This window comes from Otolemur garnettii, unplaced genomic scaffold (genome assembly GCF_000181295.1).
Source record: "Otolemur garnettii isolate 467f Iridium unplaced genomic scaffold, OtoGar3 scaffold00060, whole genome shotgun sequence".
Taxonomy (NCBI): Eukaryota; Metazoa; Chordata; class Mammalia; order Primates; family Galagidae; genus Otolemur; species Otolemur garnettii.
The window spans coordinates 1,900,119-1,920,641 of NW_003852455.1; the positions used below are offsets into that span (position 1 = coordinate 1,900,119).

The window sequence follows — 20,523 nt, forward strand, 5'->3', positions numbered from 1 at the left end:
TCCTTCAAAAAGAAAACAGATAGCTATGGTGTGGTGGTGTGCCTTGTAGTCCTAGTTATTCTGGAGGCTGAGGCAGAAGGATCACTAGAGCATAGCAGTTTGAGGTTACAGTGAGCTATGGTTGAGCCACTGCACTCCAGCCTGGGCAACAGAATGAGACCCTTTCTCTAAAAGAACAAAAACTAAAACAAAACAAGAACAAAAATCAAAACCTTGTAACAAAAGTCATTAGATATTTTCTAAGTTATAGGAAAGGAACTGTATAAAAAGGGAGAAGGAAGAAGAGTAATCTTTTAAATGGTATTTAGAATTTTCTCTGGCTTTTCAATATTAACATTTTGAAATATATGTAAATTCTGACATGAGGTTTTCCAAAATCTAACATTAAGAAATGCAAGTAATGGCTTGGCACCTGTGGCTCAAGTGGCTAAGGCGCCAGCCACATACACTCAAGGTGGTGAGTTCGAATCCAGCCCGGGCCCGCCAAACAACAACGACGGCAGCAACTGTGTTGTGGCAGGCACCTGTGGTCCCAGCTACTTGGGAGGCTGAGGCAGGAGACTGGCTTGAGCCCAGGAGTAGGAGGTTGCTGTGAGCTGTGATGCCATGGCACTCTACCCAGGGGAACAGCTTGAGGCTCTGTCTCAAAAAAAAAAAAAGAAATGCAAGTAATTTCCTGTTACCCATGTTTGACTTTAGAGAGCCCTACTTCTTTCATTAGTTTTCTATCCAGCTTAATTTGATATACTCTGTGGAACACTGAGTAAAAAACTATATATTTGTGATATTAATACTTTAAAAATTCAAGAATCCAGCTATTCAGATATGAAGATTTTTCTGCCCATTGCTTAAGTATTTTTTTTTTTAGATTGTTGATGGATTAATTTGAGGGCACATTTTTTTTTGTTGTAGTTGCCATAAGGTGTGCCAATCATATAATGACATATTTGCCATTACCTATGATTTAATAGGATTATGGTGCATAGTATTTTCAAAATCAACTTTTAAAAAAGACCTGTTTCCTCAGAGAAGGTAAACATAAGAAGGAGTTCACAAATAGTTTTAAGACTTTACCCCATGCTTCATGAATTAGAAGTATTTTTGAAAACATTCTAAAACCTGAAATTTTAACTGAGTAGATGATATTTGGTGTGCTGTGATTGAAATAGCATAAGGAGTGAAAAGTTTTATGTCTTATATGGACTGTTGAATTTAATTCTGATTGCTTTCAAATTTCTCGTTTGTATACCTCTAAAGTTTACAAATAAAATACACAGTTTTCTAGAGACACATATGAGTGAGATCTGCCACAGTGATTTTTCCTATGTCATTTTCTCAGATGTCAGCCTCATTTCAGGCTTACATCAGTGGATTACTGGAACATATATTCTCTTTTGCTTTTCATTCTAAATTCAGAGAAGATGAGTGAATAAGAAAAAGTAAATATTTAGTAAGAACTTAAAAAAACCAATAGACTGAATAGTTACTGTGCCCTTTGCTGTGCTCTTTGAACAGTGTGAAAACAGTGTGAAATAGGGCTAAAAGTATAAAATGTGTTACCCAATTTTTAAAAGCAGTGTGAAAACAATAGGAAATAGGGCTAAAAGTATAAAATGTGTTACCTAATTTTTAAAAGCAAATTATTCTATATGCTGCTGGTACAGATATAACAGATATAATTTTTTTTCCATTTTATTTGAAAAGAACTGTGCATATGGATTAGAGATGAATCCTGCCTAAGTGCGGCCTTAGAGTCTCTGCTATTATTTGACAAAGATGGGCGTGGACATATGGGAGAATGGTTTATTTGGTTAATATTTTATGATTTTTGAAAGTCTTAGTGATCCCACCTTCCTTATGAATAGTTTTCATTTATCTCAAGTGTATATAGATGATTATCTCTCTGAATTTTTAAGAGCAGCTTATTAAGATTAGGTGAGCTACTGTCTATATTTTATAGTCATGACTATAGGGGCAGAAAATAAATAATACTGGAAGAAATTTTTTTGAATGTTTCTGAAATATTACTGTCTCAGATTTCCAAGAGTTGGAATTAATTGTATAAATGCATAAATATATAATAAGTAAATAAAATGCAATCAATACCTTTGCCTATTTTGGTAGGTTCTGGGCTTAAGCTTGTTCCTTTAATTCTTGCTTTATTTTTGTATCATGCTAGTCCTTTGCTTATTTTGCACATTTGCATTTTCATTCTTTTACCACCTTTCCCTTATGTTTTAATCCTGCCCCATTTTTTCACATGACAGGAAAAAGCCCGATCATATCAGGTACCAAAATGGCTTCCTTCCCTTTACCCTCATCTTACACCAGTTTCCTTTTTGGCACGAGAAAGCTCATAATTAACCTGCATTTCAGTTGGATTACTTGCAATGGATAAAAATCTCTTAATCTTTTAAATTGGGAAGAAAATAGAAATATCATATTTGAGGAATGGAATCATGCCTTTTAATTGCTTATATCCTCATTTTAATCTATATAATTATGAACACATAAAATGTTTATTATTACCCCAAAATGATACAGGTTGATTAATATCTTTTCAAATATCTTTTTAAAGGGAAATAAACTAGTAAACTTTTTAAAAAATGTGAGCAGTAACTAGGATTAATCCCTTTGGTAAAGCCATATTAATTATGTTAAAAGAATACATTGTCAGTTGCTAGACTTTTTTGTTTACCATTTATTTTCCCTGTGAAAAAATAAACTTGAAATAAAGGATCATACATGTTCAAGCTTTTAATTTTATCACGTTTACCTGTTTAATATCTATATGAATGTGTAAATGAACCCATTGTCTATTTAGTTTTTGTGAAAAAGCTTCTACAGATTAAGAAGTTTGACTTTTACCTATGTTCTTGATTTCAAGTTTAGTTCTGGGATTAGTGATCAAAAATAGTAAAAAATACTCAATGATTTCAAGTTCAGTTCTGGGATTAGTGATCAAAAATAGTAAAAAATACTCAATTTTTAAATTTATAATTTTTTTCTTTCCTGCCCAAATTTTGTCATCTGGAAGTGGATTGGGTTGTGAAAATTAATACAGTATTTAATTATTTGTAAATTTAATATTATAACATATTTCAAATGATACAACATTTAGCATTTAATAAAATATTTATTGAGTTATTTCAATTAGAGATAGGTATAATGTATCTTATTTTTCTTAAGCAAAATTTTTTTCTATTTCAAAAATATCTTGTGTTTTGGCTTTGTGATCATTTTCTGAATCTTGTAAACAAACTTGTTAGCACAAGGCTTTCTAAAGTTTGTCTCTTTGGATCTAATTACTTTTTTTAAAAAGTACTTTCAAATGCAGGTACTGAGTGCTTAAAAAACTAAATGCTTTTTCTACCTACATATTCCATAGGCCATGAACTGTTTAAAAAGCCTCATTTTTCTTTTTCTTAGAAATGTTAACAATAACTAGGATTATTCTACAGGGAGAATTAAAAATTATATCCCATTTTTACTTACCTGGTTAGAATTTTGGTCAATGTTAGCTGAGTTAGTTTTTCTTATTTATAATGGTAGTGGAGGGGAGATAGTGTCATAAGACATACAGACCTCAGTAATTAAAAATTTTTTTTCTACCTAGGATATATGATTCTTTTCCTTAGGAGACATCACATTACGATGAATTTATATTGTCTTCCCTGAGTATACAAAAACTGATGATGTGATAACCTTATCCAGAAGTAGAGAGGTACCTGAAGAACTAGATTTTAGGAATATATCTGATTTGTTTAGTTAATCAGAGGCATTGGTGTCAGACAAAAACCATATGTTTTTATCCAGTATTTTGAAATTATTTTTAGAAGATGGTCCTAAGATGAAGTAGGTCAAAAGAAATTTATTTTTTGAAGACTGTAATCCTAGCACTCTCGGTGGGTGGGTTGCTTGAGCTCAGGAGTTCAAGACCAGCCTGAGCAAGAAAGAGACTCCTTCTCTGCTCAAAATAGGAAAATTAGCCCAGTGTAGTGGCAGGCATATGTAGTACCAGCTTTTGGAGAAACTGAGGCAAGAGGATTGCCTGAGCCCAAGAGATTGAGGTTGCTTATGATGATTCCACAGCACTCTCACCAGGGTGACAGAGTAAGACTGTGTCTCAAAAAAGAAAAGAAGTAAAATAAATAAATATTACAAAATTAAAAAAAAAAAAAAGACCTCAGAAGCATGGAAAGTTTACGTGATTATATGGATGTTTTTCCATGAGTCGGTAAAACTCTCTGTAGCTTTCATCTGATTACTATGATAAAAAACATGAATTTTTGTTAATATGGTTCATCATACCTCAAATGATTACAAAAAACGCTTTAATCATTACTATCAGAGATTGTTTCCATTGCATGTCATCCCATTTGGCAGGGTTGCATCATTTTGTTTGTAGGTATTTCCTTTAACATTTCTAACCAACTATATGTATTCCAATGCAAAGAAACCCGGACGTTCTTCCTTTTCTAGCTTGCCTCTTGATGATTTGCATTTAGAGGCAACCCACCTCATTTTATGTAGATGCTTATTTAACGAATCTCTCTATTTTAATGGTAAAGGCGATTTCTTTTTAAGTGGCAAGAAGGCCTAACAGTCTATCTAGCAAAAGGCTTAAAAATGGAAAAGCATCTCCTAATCATTTTCTCAGCTTTGGAAAATTAACTTAATTTTTTAAAAATAGAAATTCTAAATAAGTCTAAATACAATTTCTAGTGCTTTGTATTAGTATCAATGAAAAGGTAGAATCTCTATCAGCTAATTGATTAATAACTAATATTTACAATAGAAATCATCTCACATGAAACTAATTTTAAAATAATGACTCAAATGTTATTTTACCGTTCATGCTTGATGAGAAGTTTTGCTTCCTTTTATGAATGGCTTTTGGCTGTGTATTTTTTTTTTTTTTTTGTAAGTCTTTAGGTCTTTTATTGTTTTGATAAAATCGAATTAGTAAATATGCCATACAGTAGCTTGGCTTTTTCTCCTAAATAAAATTGCAAGTAAATTGTTTGCCTAATAATTTACAGTAATGAGCAAAATCATATAAATTGTTGGGTGGATCATCTGTATAATAACTTTGATAATTTTGTTCAGAAGTTTTTTTTATGGAAGTAAGGCCAAGTTAATTTGTGATTACCTCCTGTTAGATATTGGTTCTGTACACTTCCTGAATTATCTTCTAAAAGGTTGAAATTAGAACATAATTTATTTCAATGCTTTACAATATGCAAGTGGATATTTTTATTCACCATATGAATTTATTTCAACTTTATAATAAAAGTGATTATTTTGGTAGAATGATTTCAGTTATTTTTGAGGAACCTCAAAAAACTAAATTATACTTAAGGACAATTCTTATTTGGTGATGACATAAATGATAACAGCTTTCATTACGATACAAATTTATGACATAAAATGAATCAAAATATAATAATTTTATTTTCCTAATCTGTGGTTTTAAAATGCTTGTTCTTTACTTTTAGTAGTTTACCCATATTGAAATTAATTTGTATTATAAAGCAAAAACGATGCAGAGCACATCTTAAAACATAATTATAATCTGATTTTCATTGCTTTCCCAAATACTTCATTTCTAATAACAATGGAAGTAAATAATGTTTGTGAAAAACTTAATCTATTTTGTATTTATTTAGACGCTGGTTTTCAATACAGAACAATCAGTTGGTTTACCAGAAAAAGTTTAAGGTAGGTGTTTGGTTAAGTAATTGAAAACCCACTGAGTTCCCCTTTTGGTTCTTTATCCGTTTGTCTTGGTAGACATTAAAGTCTTTTTGTGGAGCTGGTCTTGAACTCCTGGCTTCAAGCAGTCCTCCTGCCTCAGCCTGCCAAATGTATGAGCTACCACTCCTGGCCCTTTTATTTCTTTATATATACATATATTTTTATGTCTAGTATTAGTATGGCAGGAATAATAATACTATTCCGTGGTACTATTTGGAGGCTGGAGAAGGTATTTTTATAAAATAATCACTTTAGGGCCAAAGATTATAATATAGAAAGGTTAAAAATGGCATTAATTAAAATGTAAGCTCAAAGTAATTTAAATAGAAACATCTAAATTTGTTAAGAGAGTTATTATATATTTGTTTTCCTGGAAGTTATTTTAAGGGTAAAGAAGTTTTATTTAGTGCAAAGGCACACTGGCTTTACATGTGACTTGAGAATATTAAAAATAATTAGAAAAAAGAATCATTAGTTAAAATTGATAACTTGCTTTTTACCTAATTAGCTTTTATGAATGATATTCTATAAACTGTAAATTTTTAATATCCACTTAAGCTTAAGGTGATGTAAACTTTACTTGCTAGATTCTATGGTAAGCGGATTGTTCTACATGAATCCTTTAATCTAGCTAGCTAGTTCATGGTTTCTTCTATTCTGATAAACTTGGTTTTGAGGATATATTTTGATTAATTAGTGGAAAATGATAAATCATCTTTATTTTCTTAGGTGTGTTATTATTATCTTATTTTTTTTCATTTTTTTGAGACAAAGTCTCACTTTGTTGCCCTTGGTAGAGTCCTGTGCTGTCAGAGCTCATAACAACCTCAAACTCTTGGGCTCAAGGGATTCTCTTGTCTGAGCCTCCCAAGTAGTTGGGACTACATAATGCCTGGCTAGTTTTTAGAAATGGGGTCTCGCTCTTGCTCAGACTGGTCTCAAACTCCTGAGCTCAGGCAATCCACTCACCTCGGCTTCCCCGAGTGCTGGGATTACCGGTGTGAGCCACCATGCCCGGCCTTTCTTAGGTGTTTTAAGAAGAAATTATAGCTTCTTATCTTTCTTTAAGGTATTTAAAACTTGAATAAAGGTTGCTCTTTTGGAGGAAAGTAGCTTTTGTTATATGTGAGTGAGGTCAGGAGAGTAACAGATATGAATGAAAATGGAAAAAATTCATAGGGAGCTAAGATTTATTAAGTATCTACTAAGTATCAACTGTTGGACCAAGCTCTTTATATACACTATTTCATTTAATCCATATATAATAATTTTATGAGGCAGATAAAATTTATTATCAGTACAGAATTATCTTTATTTTTAGATGTATGTTGATAAACTTTATCTGTATTTAAAATAATTTATAATAATTAAAATAATAATTATTATTATTTAAAATTAGACCAGTTATTCCAAGTAATTATTTTAGATATACTATTTTTGGTAGTGGTATCTAAGACCTAAGTTGATAAATGTGGAAATTTCATTTCCTTCTCATAGGATAACCCCACTGTAGTAGTTGAAGATCTTAGGCTCTGCACAGTGAAACATTGTGAAGACATAGAACGACGATTTTGCTTTGAGGTCGTCTCTCCAACAAAGTAAGTGGTTCTAAAGAATCTATGAATTGCTTTTGTGTTTTTGTGGTTTGTCTAAAGATCTTTCCAGAGTAGAGAAGTTTGCATCAGTCTATAATCGTGTGTGTTACAGAGGAAGAAAGTGTTTTAAAAATAAATTTTAATAATTAATCATTACAATTTCTTTTTCTTTAGAAGTTGTATGCTCCAGGCAGATTCTGAAAAGCTGCGCCAGGCATGGATTAAGGCTGTTCAGACCAGTATTGCTACTGCTTATAGAGAGAAGGGTGATGAATCAGAGGTTAGTAGAAGTATTAGCATTAACAAATAACATATTGCCTTAATTTTACTTTTATTTGCAGCATTCTACAATTATAACATTTTTAAATGAAGAATGATTATATGTAATTGTAATGAGTTTTATTTTTAAAATCTAGATTTATATTTTATTTTTCTTGATTTTTATTTATTTTATTTTAGTATTTGAATATGTTTATTTTAATATTTGAATGTATGTCATAGATTGGAATAAGTTATAGTGATATTAGTATTTTTTCAAAAATATTTTACTATTTTAGTTAACTATAACAATGAAATAATGATCATGAAAAGTATTCGAAATTAAAACTGAGGGAAATCAAAAAAGGAAAGTACGTTATTGGCTCTTAGTTGAAAGCTCTCTGGAAAATATAAGCTAAATGTGGAATCTTGGGTCATAGTCTGACTTTAGCTTCCCAAAGAGTTTATTGACTCTTTTGGTCAAGACCATGACTGAGTCTTGAGAAATGGAATTGACTACTTTTGCATCATCTGGTAGTATCGTGGCATAGGCATAGTAAAAGACTACTAACTGTCAAGGGAATGGATTTTTTTCAAAGTTTCATTCCAAAATTCATCATGGCCAACTTCCTGCTCCCAAGAATGGATAAAAGAAGAACCCTTTCCAAGCAGAAAATATGGGGGCTCACTTGATCTAAGCAGCAGGGCATAGGGAGGAAAGTAGGAATTTCTTTAGTGGTCAAGTTCATCTTGGGTACACTGTTGGTAAATGGTGATGATATTGACAAAGGACCTGTTGGCAAAGATACGCCTCAAAATGTTTGTCTGTGGAATCACACTTCTCCAATCTCAACCACTTTCTCTCTAAGTCTGCAGCATAGCTATTAGTTTAGCATTTCCTTACATAAATAATCATTTTTGAAGATTCTTCTCTTTCCTATATCCCACATAGTTCTCCTTCTTGACTTAAGAAGAACATAAGTACTTTCTCCAGTAATTTCCTGAAAATAAGACATTTTTGATATTTGGTATTTGGCTAGGTACAGAATTTTAAGGTTGGAAATGATTAGTCTTAAGAATTTTAAGAGCATTCTTTGTTTAGTTTCCATAATTGCTATTGAAACGTATCACTGATTTCTTGTATTTCTTCTCTCCAATTTCTATGTTTTTTCTTCTTGGTATTATGATATTCCTATTCTTTGGTGTGTTTTTTGGCTAGGCTTTCTGGGAAGCCTTTTCAGTCTCCTAAGTCTTCTCTTGAATATTTCAGTTTTTTTTTTTTTTTTAAGAGACAGAGTTTCACTTTATTGCTCTTGGTAGAGTGCTGTGGCGTCATAGCAACCTCCAACTCCTGGGCTTAGGCTATTCTCTTGCCTCAGCCTCCTGAGTAGCTGGGACTACAGGTGCCCACCACAACACCCGGCTATTTTTTGTTGCAGTTTGGCTGGGGTCAGGTTGGAACCCCCCACCCTCTGTATATGGGGCTGGCGCTCTACCCACTGAGCCACAGGTGCCGCCCCAAATATTTCAGTTCTTGCTAGCACACATTTAATTTCTAAGAGTTTTTTTTTGTTCACTGAATGTTTATAAATATAAATCTTTTCTTTTCATGGATTCAGTGCCAGAGCTATTGTTTTTAACCTTAATTGCACATGATGATAACACAGGAAACTTTAAAAAAATATCAGTGCTCAATCAGATGCAGTTCTGAAATTCTATCACTTTGTGAGGGTGAGATGGGAGGATTGCTTGAAGTCAGGAGTTTAAGACCAGCCTGGGCAATAGCAAGACTGTATAAAATAAATAAAAATAACAACATTAGCCAGGCATGGTAGGCCATGACTGTGGTCCTAGCTACTCAGAAGGCTGAGGCAGGAGAATCACTTGAGAACCATTAGCATGCTTATTAGCATCTCTAGTTCTAATCTAACAAGATTCATTCTAGCTTTCTCCCTTTCCATATAGTAAATAAATAATTTCTATCTCTGCATTGAGAAATCTGGCTGCTATTTATCTTTAACACATTTACTTACATGATCGATATCCCTATATGTTACCAGTATCCTGTCTCTGTTGCCACCTGCTCCCAATTTTGTCCTCCTGGCCCTCTTACCCTACTCAGTCTCTGACACTTCATACGAGGTGGCTCTTTTGCTTAGATATCTTCCTGTCTACTCAGGCTTCCATTTTCTTTGCTGGGCTGTCACACTAGGCAGACATCCTTTTTATCCTGCTTAGAATCCAGCAACCTGCACAGGGTTAATTAATTCCTTATTGGATACATTCCCCCTCACTCAACCCAATCCTCTAGAATACTCTGCCCCACACTTGCCTTGCACAGCCCTATCTAATAATGGTTGTTGAAGTGAGCTCTCAGAAAGGGCAAAGAGCCAAATTATATTTCCAGCGATTCTATATTCACATACTGGCTTGTTGAAGTTGGAATGTTTTTAAGGCAGAAAGCGTTTTATAGATCATACCTTTCATTGCTTAGGCAATATTTGTGAACCACATCTGTGAATACAACTTTGTATTTGGTCATTATAGCCATGTATAAACAAGTGCTTATTAAATACTCTCTATTATTGGTATAGACTTTGCTGTGAACTTAACAAATTAACTTTTTTTTTTTTTTTTGAGACAGATTCTCACTGTGTTGCCCTTGGTAGAGTGTCACAACATTACAGCTCACAGAAACCTCAAACTCTTGGACTTATCATTTCTCTTACCTCAGCTTCCCAGCAGCTGGGACTCCAGGCGCCAACCACAATGCCTGGCTAGTTTTTTCTTGCAGTTGTCATTGTCATTTAGCAGGCCCAGGCTGGGTTTGAACCCGCCTACCTTGGTGAATGTGGCTGGTGCCCTATCCACTGAGCTACAGGCACTGCCCAACAAATTAACCTTTTGTTTACCAGCCATCTTTTGCTTTTTTCTTGGTTTACCTAATATCCCTTGAAATTTTAAACATTGTGTATTCTATTGTTGATTCATGCTGTAATTATAATTATGTAATTGATCTATTCATTAGTATTTAATTAGGTATGACCATACCTTTCCTATTCACTGCAATAATTACAATAACTTGCTTACAGTTCTTTGAACACTTTGGCATAGAATAATAATTATTTTATTCTTAAGCCTGTGGTCTCATGTCTGTTCCTTTGCTCTCTCAACCTACAAGTTAAAGTAGTGTTCCCACTTCTCTGCCCTCCTATCTTGTACATATGTTCATTGTATCAGTTATTACATATAATTTTAAATGTTTATATGATTCTCCCCATTAGACTAAAATTCCATTGATAGAGGAAACTATTGTCTTTTTGTTTTTGAATCTCCTTAATAGGCCTTTCATTTATGACTGGAAGTTTTTGTTTAGAGTATGTAGCATATAATCTTTTTTTTTAAAAAAACAAATGGTTCTTAATTCTTTTAGAAGCTGGATAAGAAATCATCTCCGTCCACAGGAAGCCTAGATTCTGGAAATGAACCAAAAGAGAAATTATTAAAAGGAGAGAGTGCACTTCAACGGGTCCAGTGTATCCCTGGCAATGCCAGCTGTTGTGACTGTGGTCTGGCAGACCCACGGTGGGCAAGCATCAACTTGGGCATCACCTTATGTATTGAGTGCTCCGGAATTCACCGGTGGGTAGGCCTGCCCACAATGAGAGATTACTTCTTTGGATAAACACACTTTGGAAATTATCACGTTCCATTTGTTAATCAGCCTTTTCCACTTTCCTAATTTAATTACCAGTTTGTATGTTTGTACCTTTTAAGAAGTAGCTAGAGTTCTGGTTTGTAAAGTGCTTTTGAGGACTTTAGTTCACCATTCATTATTAACCAGAAGATCTGTCCCTATTTTTATGTGTGTTAAAGGCTATGTTAGAGACTATGTCTCATTCAAAGTGAAAAAATATTTGCACAGATATGCAAATAGAGTTGAAACTTGATAGTTTTACATTTTAATGTAATCTTTTTTTCTATTTAGGAGTCTTGGGGTTCATTTTTCTAAAGTAAGATCTTTAACTTTAGACACCTGGGAGCCAGAACTATTAAAGGTAAAATAAATATGTGTATGAAAATATTTCATATGTTTAAATATAAGTAGAGATTTTAGAATCTTAGTTTCTAAATTTATGAGGTCCTCCTGCTACCAATGAACTAAATTGTATTGGAACACATTTGACATTATTTTTGGCAAACCTAATATTTTCATCATAGTCTTTTTAAATTGCTAAGTTTCTATAGCACTCTTGACTCCAAGTCATTTTACTCTTTAAGAAAAACAGTATTCTTACATTTTTGTGTTTTTTCAAAAATTATCTTGGATTCTGTGCCTTAATTTTAATCATTTACAATTAAATTCTTATTAAAAAATAGATTTATTGCTATAGTAAACTCTGTAATTGGTTGGTATAGCTTTTGGCACCACGGTTTATTTTAGCACAGGACTGTTTGCGCATTTGTTTGCAAGGGAGGAGTCATTAAACCAGCTCATCTTTTCTTTTCCTCTGTGTCTACGAATTATATCTATGCCAATGCCAAAAATTGTAAACCACTACTGAGTTTCTGATAAAATTATAAAATTTCTAATAGTTAATAATATGTTCCTTTTAATTTCTTACCATCAAGTTTACTGTGTTGTAGAAAATAGATTAGTTTGAGTGTTGGAGTATGCATTGACTTACTTCTGTCTGAAAATTTGATTTTCAGTACATTTGCATTTTTATTTCAATCCAACAGATAAACTGGTAAAGTAAAAAATTTGCTTTATGGAATTATTGTGTAAAGATCTAAATGAAAGTATTAAATTGGCCCCTTAGGGAGAGCCCTATTTAGATAGATTCTACAAATTGTCATGAATTCAAAGGAGAAGAAAGTGGGATGATGGACAAGAAGCTAATTTCTGCATCAACTTTGTATATAGATAAGAATTCAGTAGATTCAACTTTGCAAATTTGTCAAAACACATGTATCTGATGTGTTTAAAAATATGACTGAAATTTGCAAACAAGGTATTTTGAAATACATATAGATTATAAGGAAAAAATAGTTTATTTTTGAGTTATTTAAAACTTTATGTGTCTTACCTTAGGCTTATTTTATTTTATTTTATTTTTTTGAGACAGAGTCTACTCAGTCACCCTGGAGCTGAGTGCTATGGTGTCATAGCTCACAGGAACTTCAAATTCTTGGGCTGAAGGAGCCCTCTTGCTTCAGCCTCCCGAGTAGTTAAGACTACAGACACCTGCCACAACACTGAGCTTCTTTTTCTGTTTTTAGTAGAGATGGGGTCTTGCTTTACTCAGGCTGGTTTCAAACTCCTGAGCTCAGGCAGTCCATCTGCTGCTGCCTCCCAGAGGGCTAGGATTACAGATGTGATCTACTCTCAGCCACACCAGATATTGTTAATAACATGCAGCATTATGCTAGCCGTAGTTGAGGGATTGAAAACTAGTAGAAGATGATTTTCATTCTCTCAAGAAGCTTAAAATCATGTTGGGGGAAAGAGTGCAGATATAAATAAAGACATTAGATGATTCATAAAAACATCTGATATCCTAGTTCACATTTTAAATGACAGAATTATTAGTAAGGGTACTTAAGAAAGAAGAAAGTACTTTGGCTCAAGCCTCTCTAGAGGAAAGTGAAATTATCACCCAGGTAGATGGGGCAAAATATAGAGCTTCAAATAAGTAAAACCTACATTGTAAAAGATTATTAGTAGGACAGTAAATGGAATATTAAGAGAATTCCTTGGGAAGAAGTGGAAGTCAGCTGATATTACTGGAGAGACTAGCATGCCACAATACTGAGATTATGTTTGATTTGGTATTTATTCTAGAAATTTAGGGAAGAGGTAGGAAAATCTTTTTCTTTAGGCAAGTACATGTAGGAAAAAGGAATAATTGGATGCAATTAAGGTAAAGTTTATTAACTTTTATTTATTAAATAAAAATAACGTATTGAACTTAAGCTTTAAGATAAGCAGTAAGCAAAAGGGAAAAAAAAAAACTCTTAAAACAGTTAACTACATCTTCCCCAAAGTTAACTATTTTTAGTATTTTGCCAAATATTCTTAAAGACTTTATTTTGTCCCTTGATAAGATCTTGAAAATATTAAAGAAAATTATAAAGTAATAGTACCTAATGCTTAAATTATGGAAAATAGATAATAATTCCTATAATTTTTTTCTTAATAGAATTTGTTTGTAAAATTCACTCATTTTTATAAGTATATTTTATAAATTTTTTTTCTTCTTGACCACTGGACAACCAGGGATATTTCATAAACTTTAATCAGAATATATGTGTGAATTTATTTTGGTTTATAGTAAAAATGTGTGCCCAACTCTTGATGTTTTTTCCAAATTATTACCCAAATTTCTTAGCATTCATTACTAAACAATCCATTCATTTCTTCTTTGCCCTACATTAGATTTTTTTGGAAGTGGGCTTTGTTTCTGTGTTACTAATTCTGATCCAGTGATGCATTCATTATCTCATAGTATCAGCAAGGATTTTTTCAAAGGCTGTATTATGTAATAACTAGTGTCTTTCCATTAAAAATTAAGAGTTTGATATATAAAACTAGAAACAATAATTGCTTAAAGAAGGAAGTGGCACATATAAAATTCGTAAGAAGTAGCTAAGCAGTGAGGTCAGGGCAAAAACTCACAGAGAGGGAAAGGTAATAGAAACAAGGGACGAAGACCAGACAGAGAGGGATATCAGAGAAGTAATGGATCCTAAAAGCGATCATGATTAAGGAAAATGGAAGAAAAGGAAACCATTCTCTCCTGGCTGCCTACACACATTTAGAGAGTGACCTTCTCAGAATTTGCTTCTATTCTTAGGTCCAGATGGCATTTTTATCCCCTTGCTGTCTCATCTTGGGACTTTCCTCCTCCCACCAACTCACGTGTCCCAAAACCTCATAATTACTGGTTATGTCATCTGGTTTATATGCAATATTTCTTTTACCCAGATACGATTTTTTAGGGAAATGGTTTACGTGATCTCTATCTTGGCATCATAGGCATGTTTGGCATGTTTGGTGGTTTAGGGGTCATGCCTGGAATTGGGCATAACTAGAAGCAGTAAGATTAGCTGAGAGGCTACATATATAATTTATTAGTGAAGTGAGGTGAACTGAACTAGAGAGGTGAATGGACAGATGAAAAGGAAAATCTAAATGATTAGAACATATAAGTGGGAGTTGGTTGTTATTTCGAGTCAGAACCCAAGGAGAGGTATAAGTTCAAAAATAATTTTAACAATGTTGTAGATTTGACTATTGTGAGGAATGAGAAATAAAATTAAGCTCTTTACTACTCCTGACGTATTATGGGGTAATGAGATGTGTTATACTTCTGAAAGTAAACTCATTTTCAGGCTTTGTGATTGATTTGTATCTTGATAAGTAAAAACTTAAAGAAGTAAAAACTGAAGAGATATTTAATTTTTACCTTAATGTCCTAAGACTGACTCGTGTTTGCCATACATTACAGTATAAGTAATGCTTTATTGTCATGCTGCTTATCTTACTATGAACATACAGATCTAATAGTTGCAATATGTAGATAGATAAATAGAAAGGAGAATATCTCGTAGCGATGATAATCTTTTAGGGTAGATACTCTGGTGAAGAATGGCAAAGTGATAACAAGGCTGCCAGTTCTTTTGTCATTTTGATTCAGTTTTTTTTTGTGGGATGAGCAATTACAGAATATGAAAGGGAATTAGATATATTTGCTTTAAGAATTTTTAGCCAGATGCAGTGGCTCACTCCTGTAATCCCAGCACTGTTGGAGGCTAAGACGGGAGAATTGCTTGAGCTCAGGAATTCCAAACTTGTCTGAAAGAGAGTGAGACCCTGACTCATAAAAAAATGAAAAACCCAGCCAGGCACCACAGCAAGCACCTGTAATCCCAGAGGCTTTTGGAGGCTGAGGCCGTAGGGGATGCCCACAGCCTGAGTCTGAGGTTGCAGTGAGCTATGACACCATTGTGCTCTGTTCAGGGTATAGGGGAGGGCTCTGTCTCAACAAAAAAAAAAAAAAAAAAAAAAGAATTTTTTAAATTTTAGTTTATTTTAAGGACTTTAAAGCTTATTTTTCTATTTTCCTAATAAACAGCTTATGTGTGAGTTGGGGAATGATGTTATAAATCGAGTTTATGAAGCTAAAGTGGAAAAAATGGGAATAAAGAAACCACAACCAGGACAAAGGTACTATTTCAGTTGTCTTAACATGTATATTACCTTTTTTCTCTAATCAGGACTATAGTTATGATTTTATTTCCCTATAGTAATTGATATGTAACATCGAGACAGAGTGTTCAGAAACAATCATTATGGCTGCTGTTCAAATGTGGCTATTTCTTTCCTGGGTTTATTAATTAGATAATTATATTTCATTGAGCAGATAATCAGTTATAGTCTCTAGAAAAACAAGAATCTTAAAAATGAAAGACCTACATAGAAATGTAGAAGCTCTTAGCAATTAAACCACAGGTGTTCAACCTGCGGCCTGCTGGCTGCATGTTGATTTTGTATTTTTTGTCCTGTCTGTGGTGTTGGATATCATGAAAAGTATGTATGGACTGGTTTTTTTTTCCAGCTTTTGCTAATGTTTGTATATTTAATGTATGTCTCAAAATAGCTCTTATTTTTCCAATGTGTGGAGAGAAAAAAGAAAAGGTTGGACACCCCTCAAATACGCTAAAGTTCTCTTAGTAGTAGGCATTCAGAAAGGGATAATCTATTTCCAAGGATCAAGTTTCTGCAACCTACAATGAATAATTTTTTGACTCAGTTTAGCAAACATTTGTTAATCACATTCTTCGTATATGGCATTGTAATGTTGCAGAAACAAAGATGAAAGGGTACCCCTGGTAGGGAGACTGCTTAATTGCTCTGTTGAAATTATAGTCCAGCTTTATGTAAGGAAGCTCTTGAACGAAATGGCTAAGAATCTGTGCCTTCAAAGTCCATAATTTTTGTTATTGATGGTGTTTTTAGCCTTTATAATTCTGTATTTTCAGTATTATACTTTTATTTGCCATATTTCTATGTTGAGATTTTGTTTGAGATACTATTTTAAAGTTACTGCTCTTTAAACCAATTTAAATCAAAATCTGAATTATTAGTTAAAGTATGACTGAGTTATTTTTTAAACCATCCCTCTATTTTAGCCAAAGATCTCAGCATTTAAAAGTATGTAAGTAAGAAAAAGTATAGAACAGACATGACATTTTATGATTATGTCATAAATCAAAAGTTTAAAATGTGTTATCTTTTTTCTTTCTTTAAATTAAGAAGGCTATATTGTTTTAAAGTAGTCACAGAAAATGCTAAGGCCATTAATAGTGATAGTTCAATATATGAAATTATTTCAAGTAAAAATGAAATTAAGTTAACTTCTATAAATTTTTAAGCTTTCCTGGCAATGTTTTTTATACAATAAAAATGATGAAAGCGTATGTACAGAAGTGAATGAGCATAAAAATTAAGACAATAGGGTTCACGCTGTGGCTCAGTGGCTAGGGTGCCAGACACATACAGCTGGGCTGGCAGATTTGAACCCAGCCCAGGCCTACTAAACAACAATGACAACTACAACAAAAAAATAGCCAGGTGTTGTGGTGGACGCCTGTAGTCCCAACTACTTGGGAGGCTGAGGCAAGAGGATTGCTTAAGCCCAAGAGTTTGAGGTTTCTGTGAGCTGTGATACTGTGGCACTCTACTGAAGGTGACATAGTGAGACTCCATCTCAAAAAAAAAAAATTAAGGCAGTAAAAGTGCCATGTTAATACTTACGGTTTTTCACTTAGGTTATTATTTATGTTTCATTTGAGTGTAAAATCATATTTCATTGAGTATTTGGAAGGAAAACATGTTGTGTAATGTCACATATTCAGTTTTAACTAGTATTAGATTCAGTGACTTTGTTTGAAAATATTCAGTACATAATGGCTTCTTTTCAGTATTAGCCACACTAAGCTATTAAGCAGAATATGATGACATTTTTATGTATACCAGACAGGAGAAGGAGGCATATATCAGAGCAAAATATGTGGAGAGGAAATTTGTGGATAAATATTCTGTATCATCATCACCTCCTGAGCAGGAAACAAAGATTGTCTCCAAAAGTTATGAAGAAAAGCGGCTGAGCATTTCCCAACTTGGGCCAGCTGACCAAGTCAGAGCATCTGCCCAAAGTTCAGGTATTACCACTTTCCTGTTACGTATATAAGCATTTTCTGAAACTGAGGTCACTTTCATAATCCTTGAATTAGTAATCATTGTAGGTTTTTTAAATGCTAAAAACTGGTTTCCTTCTACATATTCTAAGGAAAAACTGGATTTCTATGTCTTTAAAACAATTAAATTCAAATAGTGCCATGATAATTCACATTTCTAGGTAATGTATATATTCTAAGGAATAAAATTGCTTAAGATGCAAGGGGAGATGGGAATTATAAATCTGTCATTCCAAAAGCCCTAAGTATCTGATTAACTACCTGATTTCCTTCCTATTTTTTCCTCCTAAATTTTTCCCAGTAACGTTTTTTTCCTGCCCTTTTCCCTTCTTACGGCCTGCTTTGTGCTTTGCTAACTTGCATGTCCCCAGTGGTTGCTGTAAATAGCGACGAGGCCAGGCGGGAGTCTCTGTTCTGTCCTGATGAGCTAGATTCACTCTTCTCCTACTTTGATACTTCTTCAAAACTGCGTAGTAGTAAGTACTACTCTTGTGGAGCATTCCAAGTCTGTGCCAGTGGTCATTGTGCGGTGTGGCCATTTCTCTAGATGTTACCCATTGTCTTAGGATTACACATTATTTACCATCATACAATAAATTAAGCTCTTTACTACCCCTGACATATTATGGGGTAATGAGATGTGTTACACTTCTGAAAATAAACTTATTTTTAAGCTTTGTGATTGATTTATATCTTGATAAGCTAAGTGTTCAAAAGGATTAAAATTGTATTAAAGGTATTCTACTGGTGGTGCCTGAGTATATGTTGACATGTAAGAGCTCATTTTAAAACCTTGTTTGTGGGAGATTGTTGTCCTAATGACGTGAACTTTAATCACTAGCCAATTTTTTCTTTAAAACAGTCAAAAGTAATGACAGTGGAATCCAGCAGAGCTGTGATGATGGAAGAGAATCTTTACCGTCCACAGTGTCAGCCAATAGTTTGTATGAACCTGGTGAGTTTTGATGAAATTTGGCAGTAATTGGTGTTGTTTGCTGAAAAATGCATTTAGTAAATACCTACTCTTGATGAAAAAGATTCTAAAAGAAGTGGTTAGTCTTGGGTACTAAGGGGTTTGTAATACTTTTAAATGAGAAAACAGCTATTTCTCTTTATATTTGGAAGTTCTCTCCCAGTTGTACATCCTTCCATGCTTCCTGATACGTGCTAAAAATGCCTTTCCAACAGCTGAGGATAATTTTTTATCTGCATGAACTGTATACATTATTATACTTTATCATTTTTTTGTGGTTGTCTTTCCTTCTCAGAAGAAAGAGATCATCAGTTCCCTTGACATTAGATTTTTCTTCAGACCTTTGCCCTTATTTCTATATTCTCTCTTTATGATTTTAGTGATTTTGGTCCTGCAGGGTACTCAGGAGCATAAGCATTTTTCAAATTCTTTGAACTGCTTATAGTACAAATTGTGATGGTTTTGGACTATCCTGGGATTGAAGTGAAGTTTGGTTTAGTAGTAAAATTCTTTAGGGTTTTTTTACTGCTTCTTAAGTCCAAGCTTATAGGAATATACCCAATTTTAATATAGTACAGAGTAATTAACCTGCCCATTTTATACCAGTAGCATACCAGTATACCAGTTGGCATCTTTCTAAGAGAAGAAGGTTGAATGTTAGGAGAGTGATTATTCTATGGGAAACAAGATGTCTATGTGAAAATCTCCCACAAACTCATTATGATAGATTAATGGTTTTTTATGTTACAACCTTCACATTATGATAAGTTTAAGAATTTATTTACTTTTAAAAATTATGATAAAATACATACAACATAAAATTTACCATCTTAAGCATTTTAAAGTGTGCAGTTTAGTGGCAGTCATTAAATACATTCACATTGGTACGCTACTGTCCCCATCATCCATCTTTTCATCTTGCAAAACTGAAAATTCTACTTATTAAGCAAAATTTTCCTCTCTAAGAATTCAAGTTTTTCTAAAGTATAGTATGTGACTTCCAATAAGAGCTTGTTTTTATCGAGGTATTTGTGTTTCCCTTTCAGAAGGAGAAAGGCAAGATTCTTCTGTGTTTCTCGACTCCAAACATCTTAATCCAGGACTGCAGCTTTACAGGGCTTCATACGAAAGAAACCTTCCCAAAATGGCTGAGGCTTTGGCTCATGGTGCAGATGTGAACTGGGCTAATTCAGAGGAAAACAAAGCAACACCACTTATTCAGGCTGTATTAGGGGTATGAATTTTTACATTGACATTTTCAGTTATAGTAAACAAAAAATCATAATACATTCTGAACATGGCTTTAGTATTATTTTTGCTATAAAAAATGAATTGGAAAATAGAAGGAGCCTCTGTGCAGCCATTAGTGATTTCTGAGCATCACTTTTATTATTTTAGATTTTCTTTCCTAGTGGAAGAAAATTCTGATAAAGTACGTAGTATGTTTTGCTAGTTCACAATTGCAAACGAATTCCTCATAGACCTGTTCTTGGGAAGAAAATAATATAGTTTACCATTCCTCTGCTTTTGGGGGGGGGCTTTTTTCTTATGAGGAGAATGAAATAGAAACACTTTTTGAATAAAGTAAAACAGTATAAAACTATATTGTTGAGGCCCAGACACAGTGGCTCATGCCTGTATTCCTAACATTCTGGGAGGCAAAGGTGAGAGGGTCGC

At 33.5% G+C, this 20,523-nt stretch overlaps 1 protein-coding gene across 2 annotated transcripts in view; it reads left to right on the top strand.

Moving 5' to 3' along the window:
- The window catches only part of ACAP2 (ArfGAP with coiled-coil, ankyrin repeat and PH domains 2), a 149,762-nt gene that overhangs the window by 117,917 nt on the left and 11,322 nt on the right, over positions 1-20,523 (top strand). The window contains exons 11-20 of one of the 2 annotated variants that reach the window (XM_023514852.1): positions 2,268-2,288; positions 5,670-5,721; positions 7,255-7,355; positions 7,527-7,632; positions 11,044-11,252; positions 11,599-11,668; positions 15,749-15,840; positions 17,653-17,837; positions 18,736-18,828; positions 19,893-20,080. In XM_023514852.1, coding sequence (XP_023370620.1) covers positions 2,268-2,288; positions 5,670-5,721; positions 7,255-7,355; positions 7,527-7,632; positions 11,044-11,252; positions 11,599-11,668; positions 15,749-15,840; positions 17,653-17,837; positions 18,736-18,828; positions 19,893-20,080 — 1,117 coding nt within the window. The remainder of the gene's footprint in view (positions 1-2,267; positions 2,289-5,669; positions 5,722-7,254; positions 7,356-7,526; positions 7,633-11,043; positions 11,253-11,598; positions 11,669-15,748; positions 15,841-17,652; positions 17,838-18,735; positions 18,829-19,892; positions 20,081-20,523) is intronic. The other variant, XM_003792686.2, reaches the window with a different exon arrangement.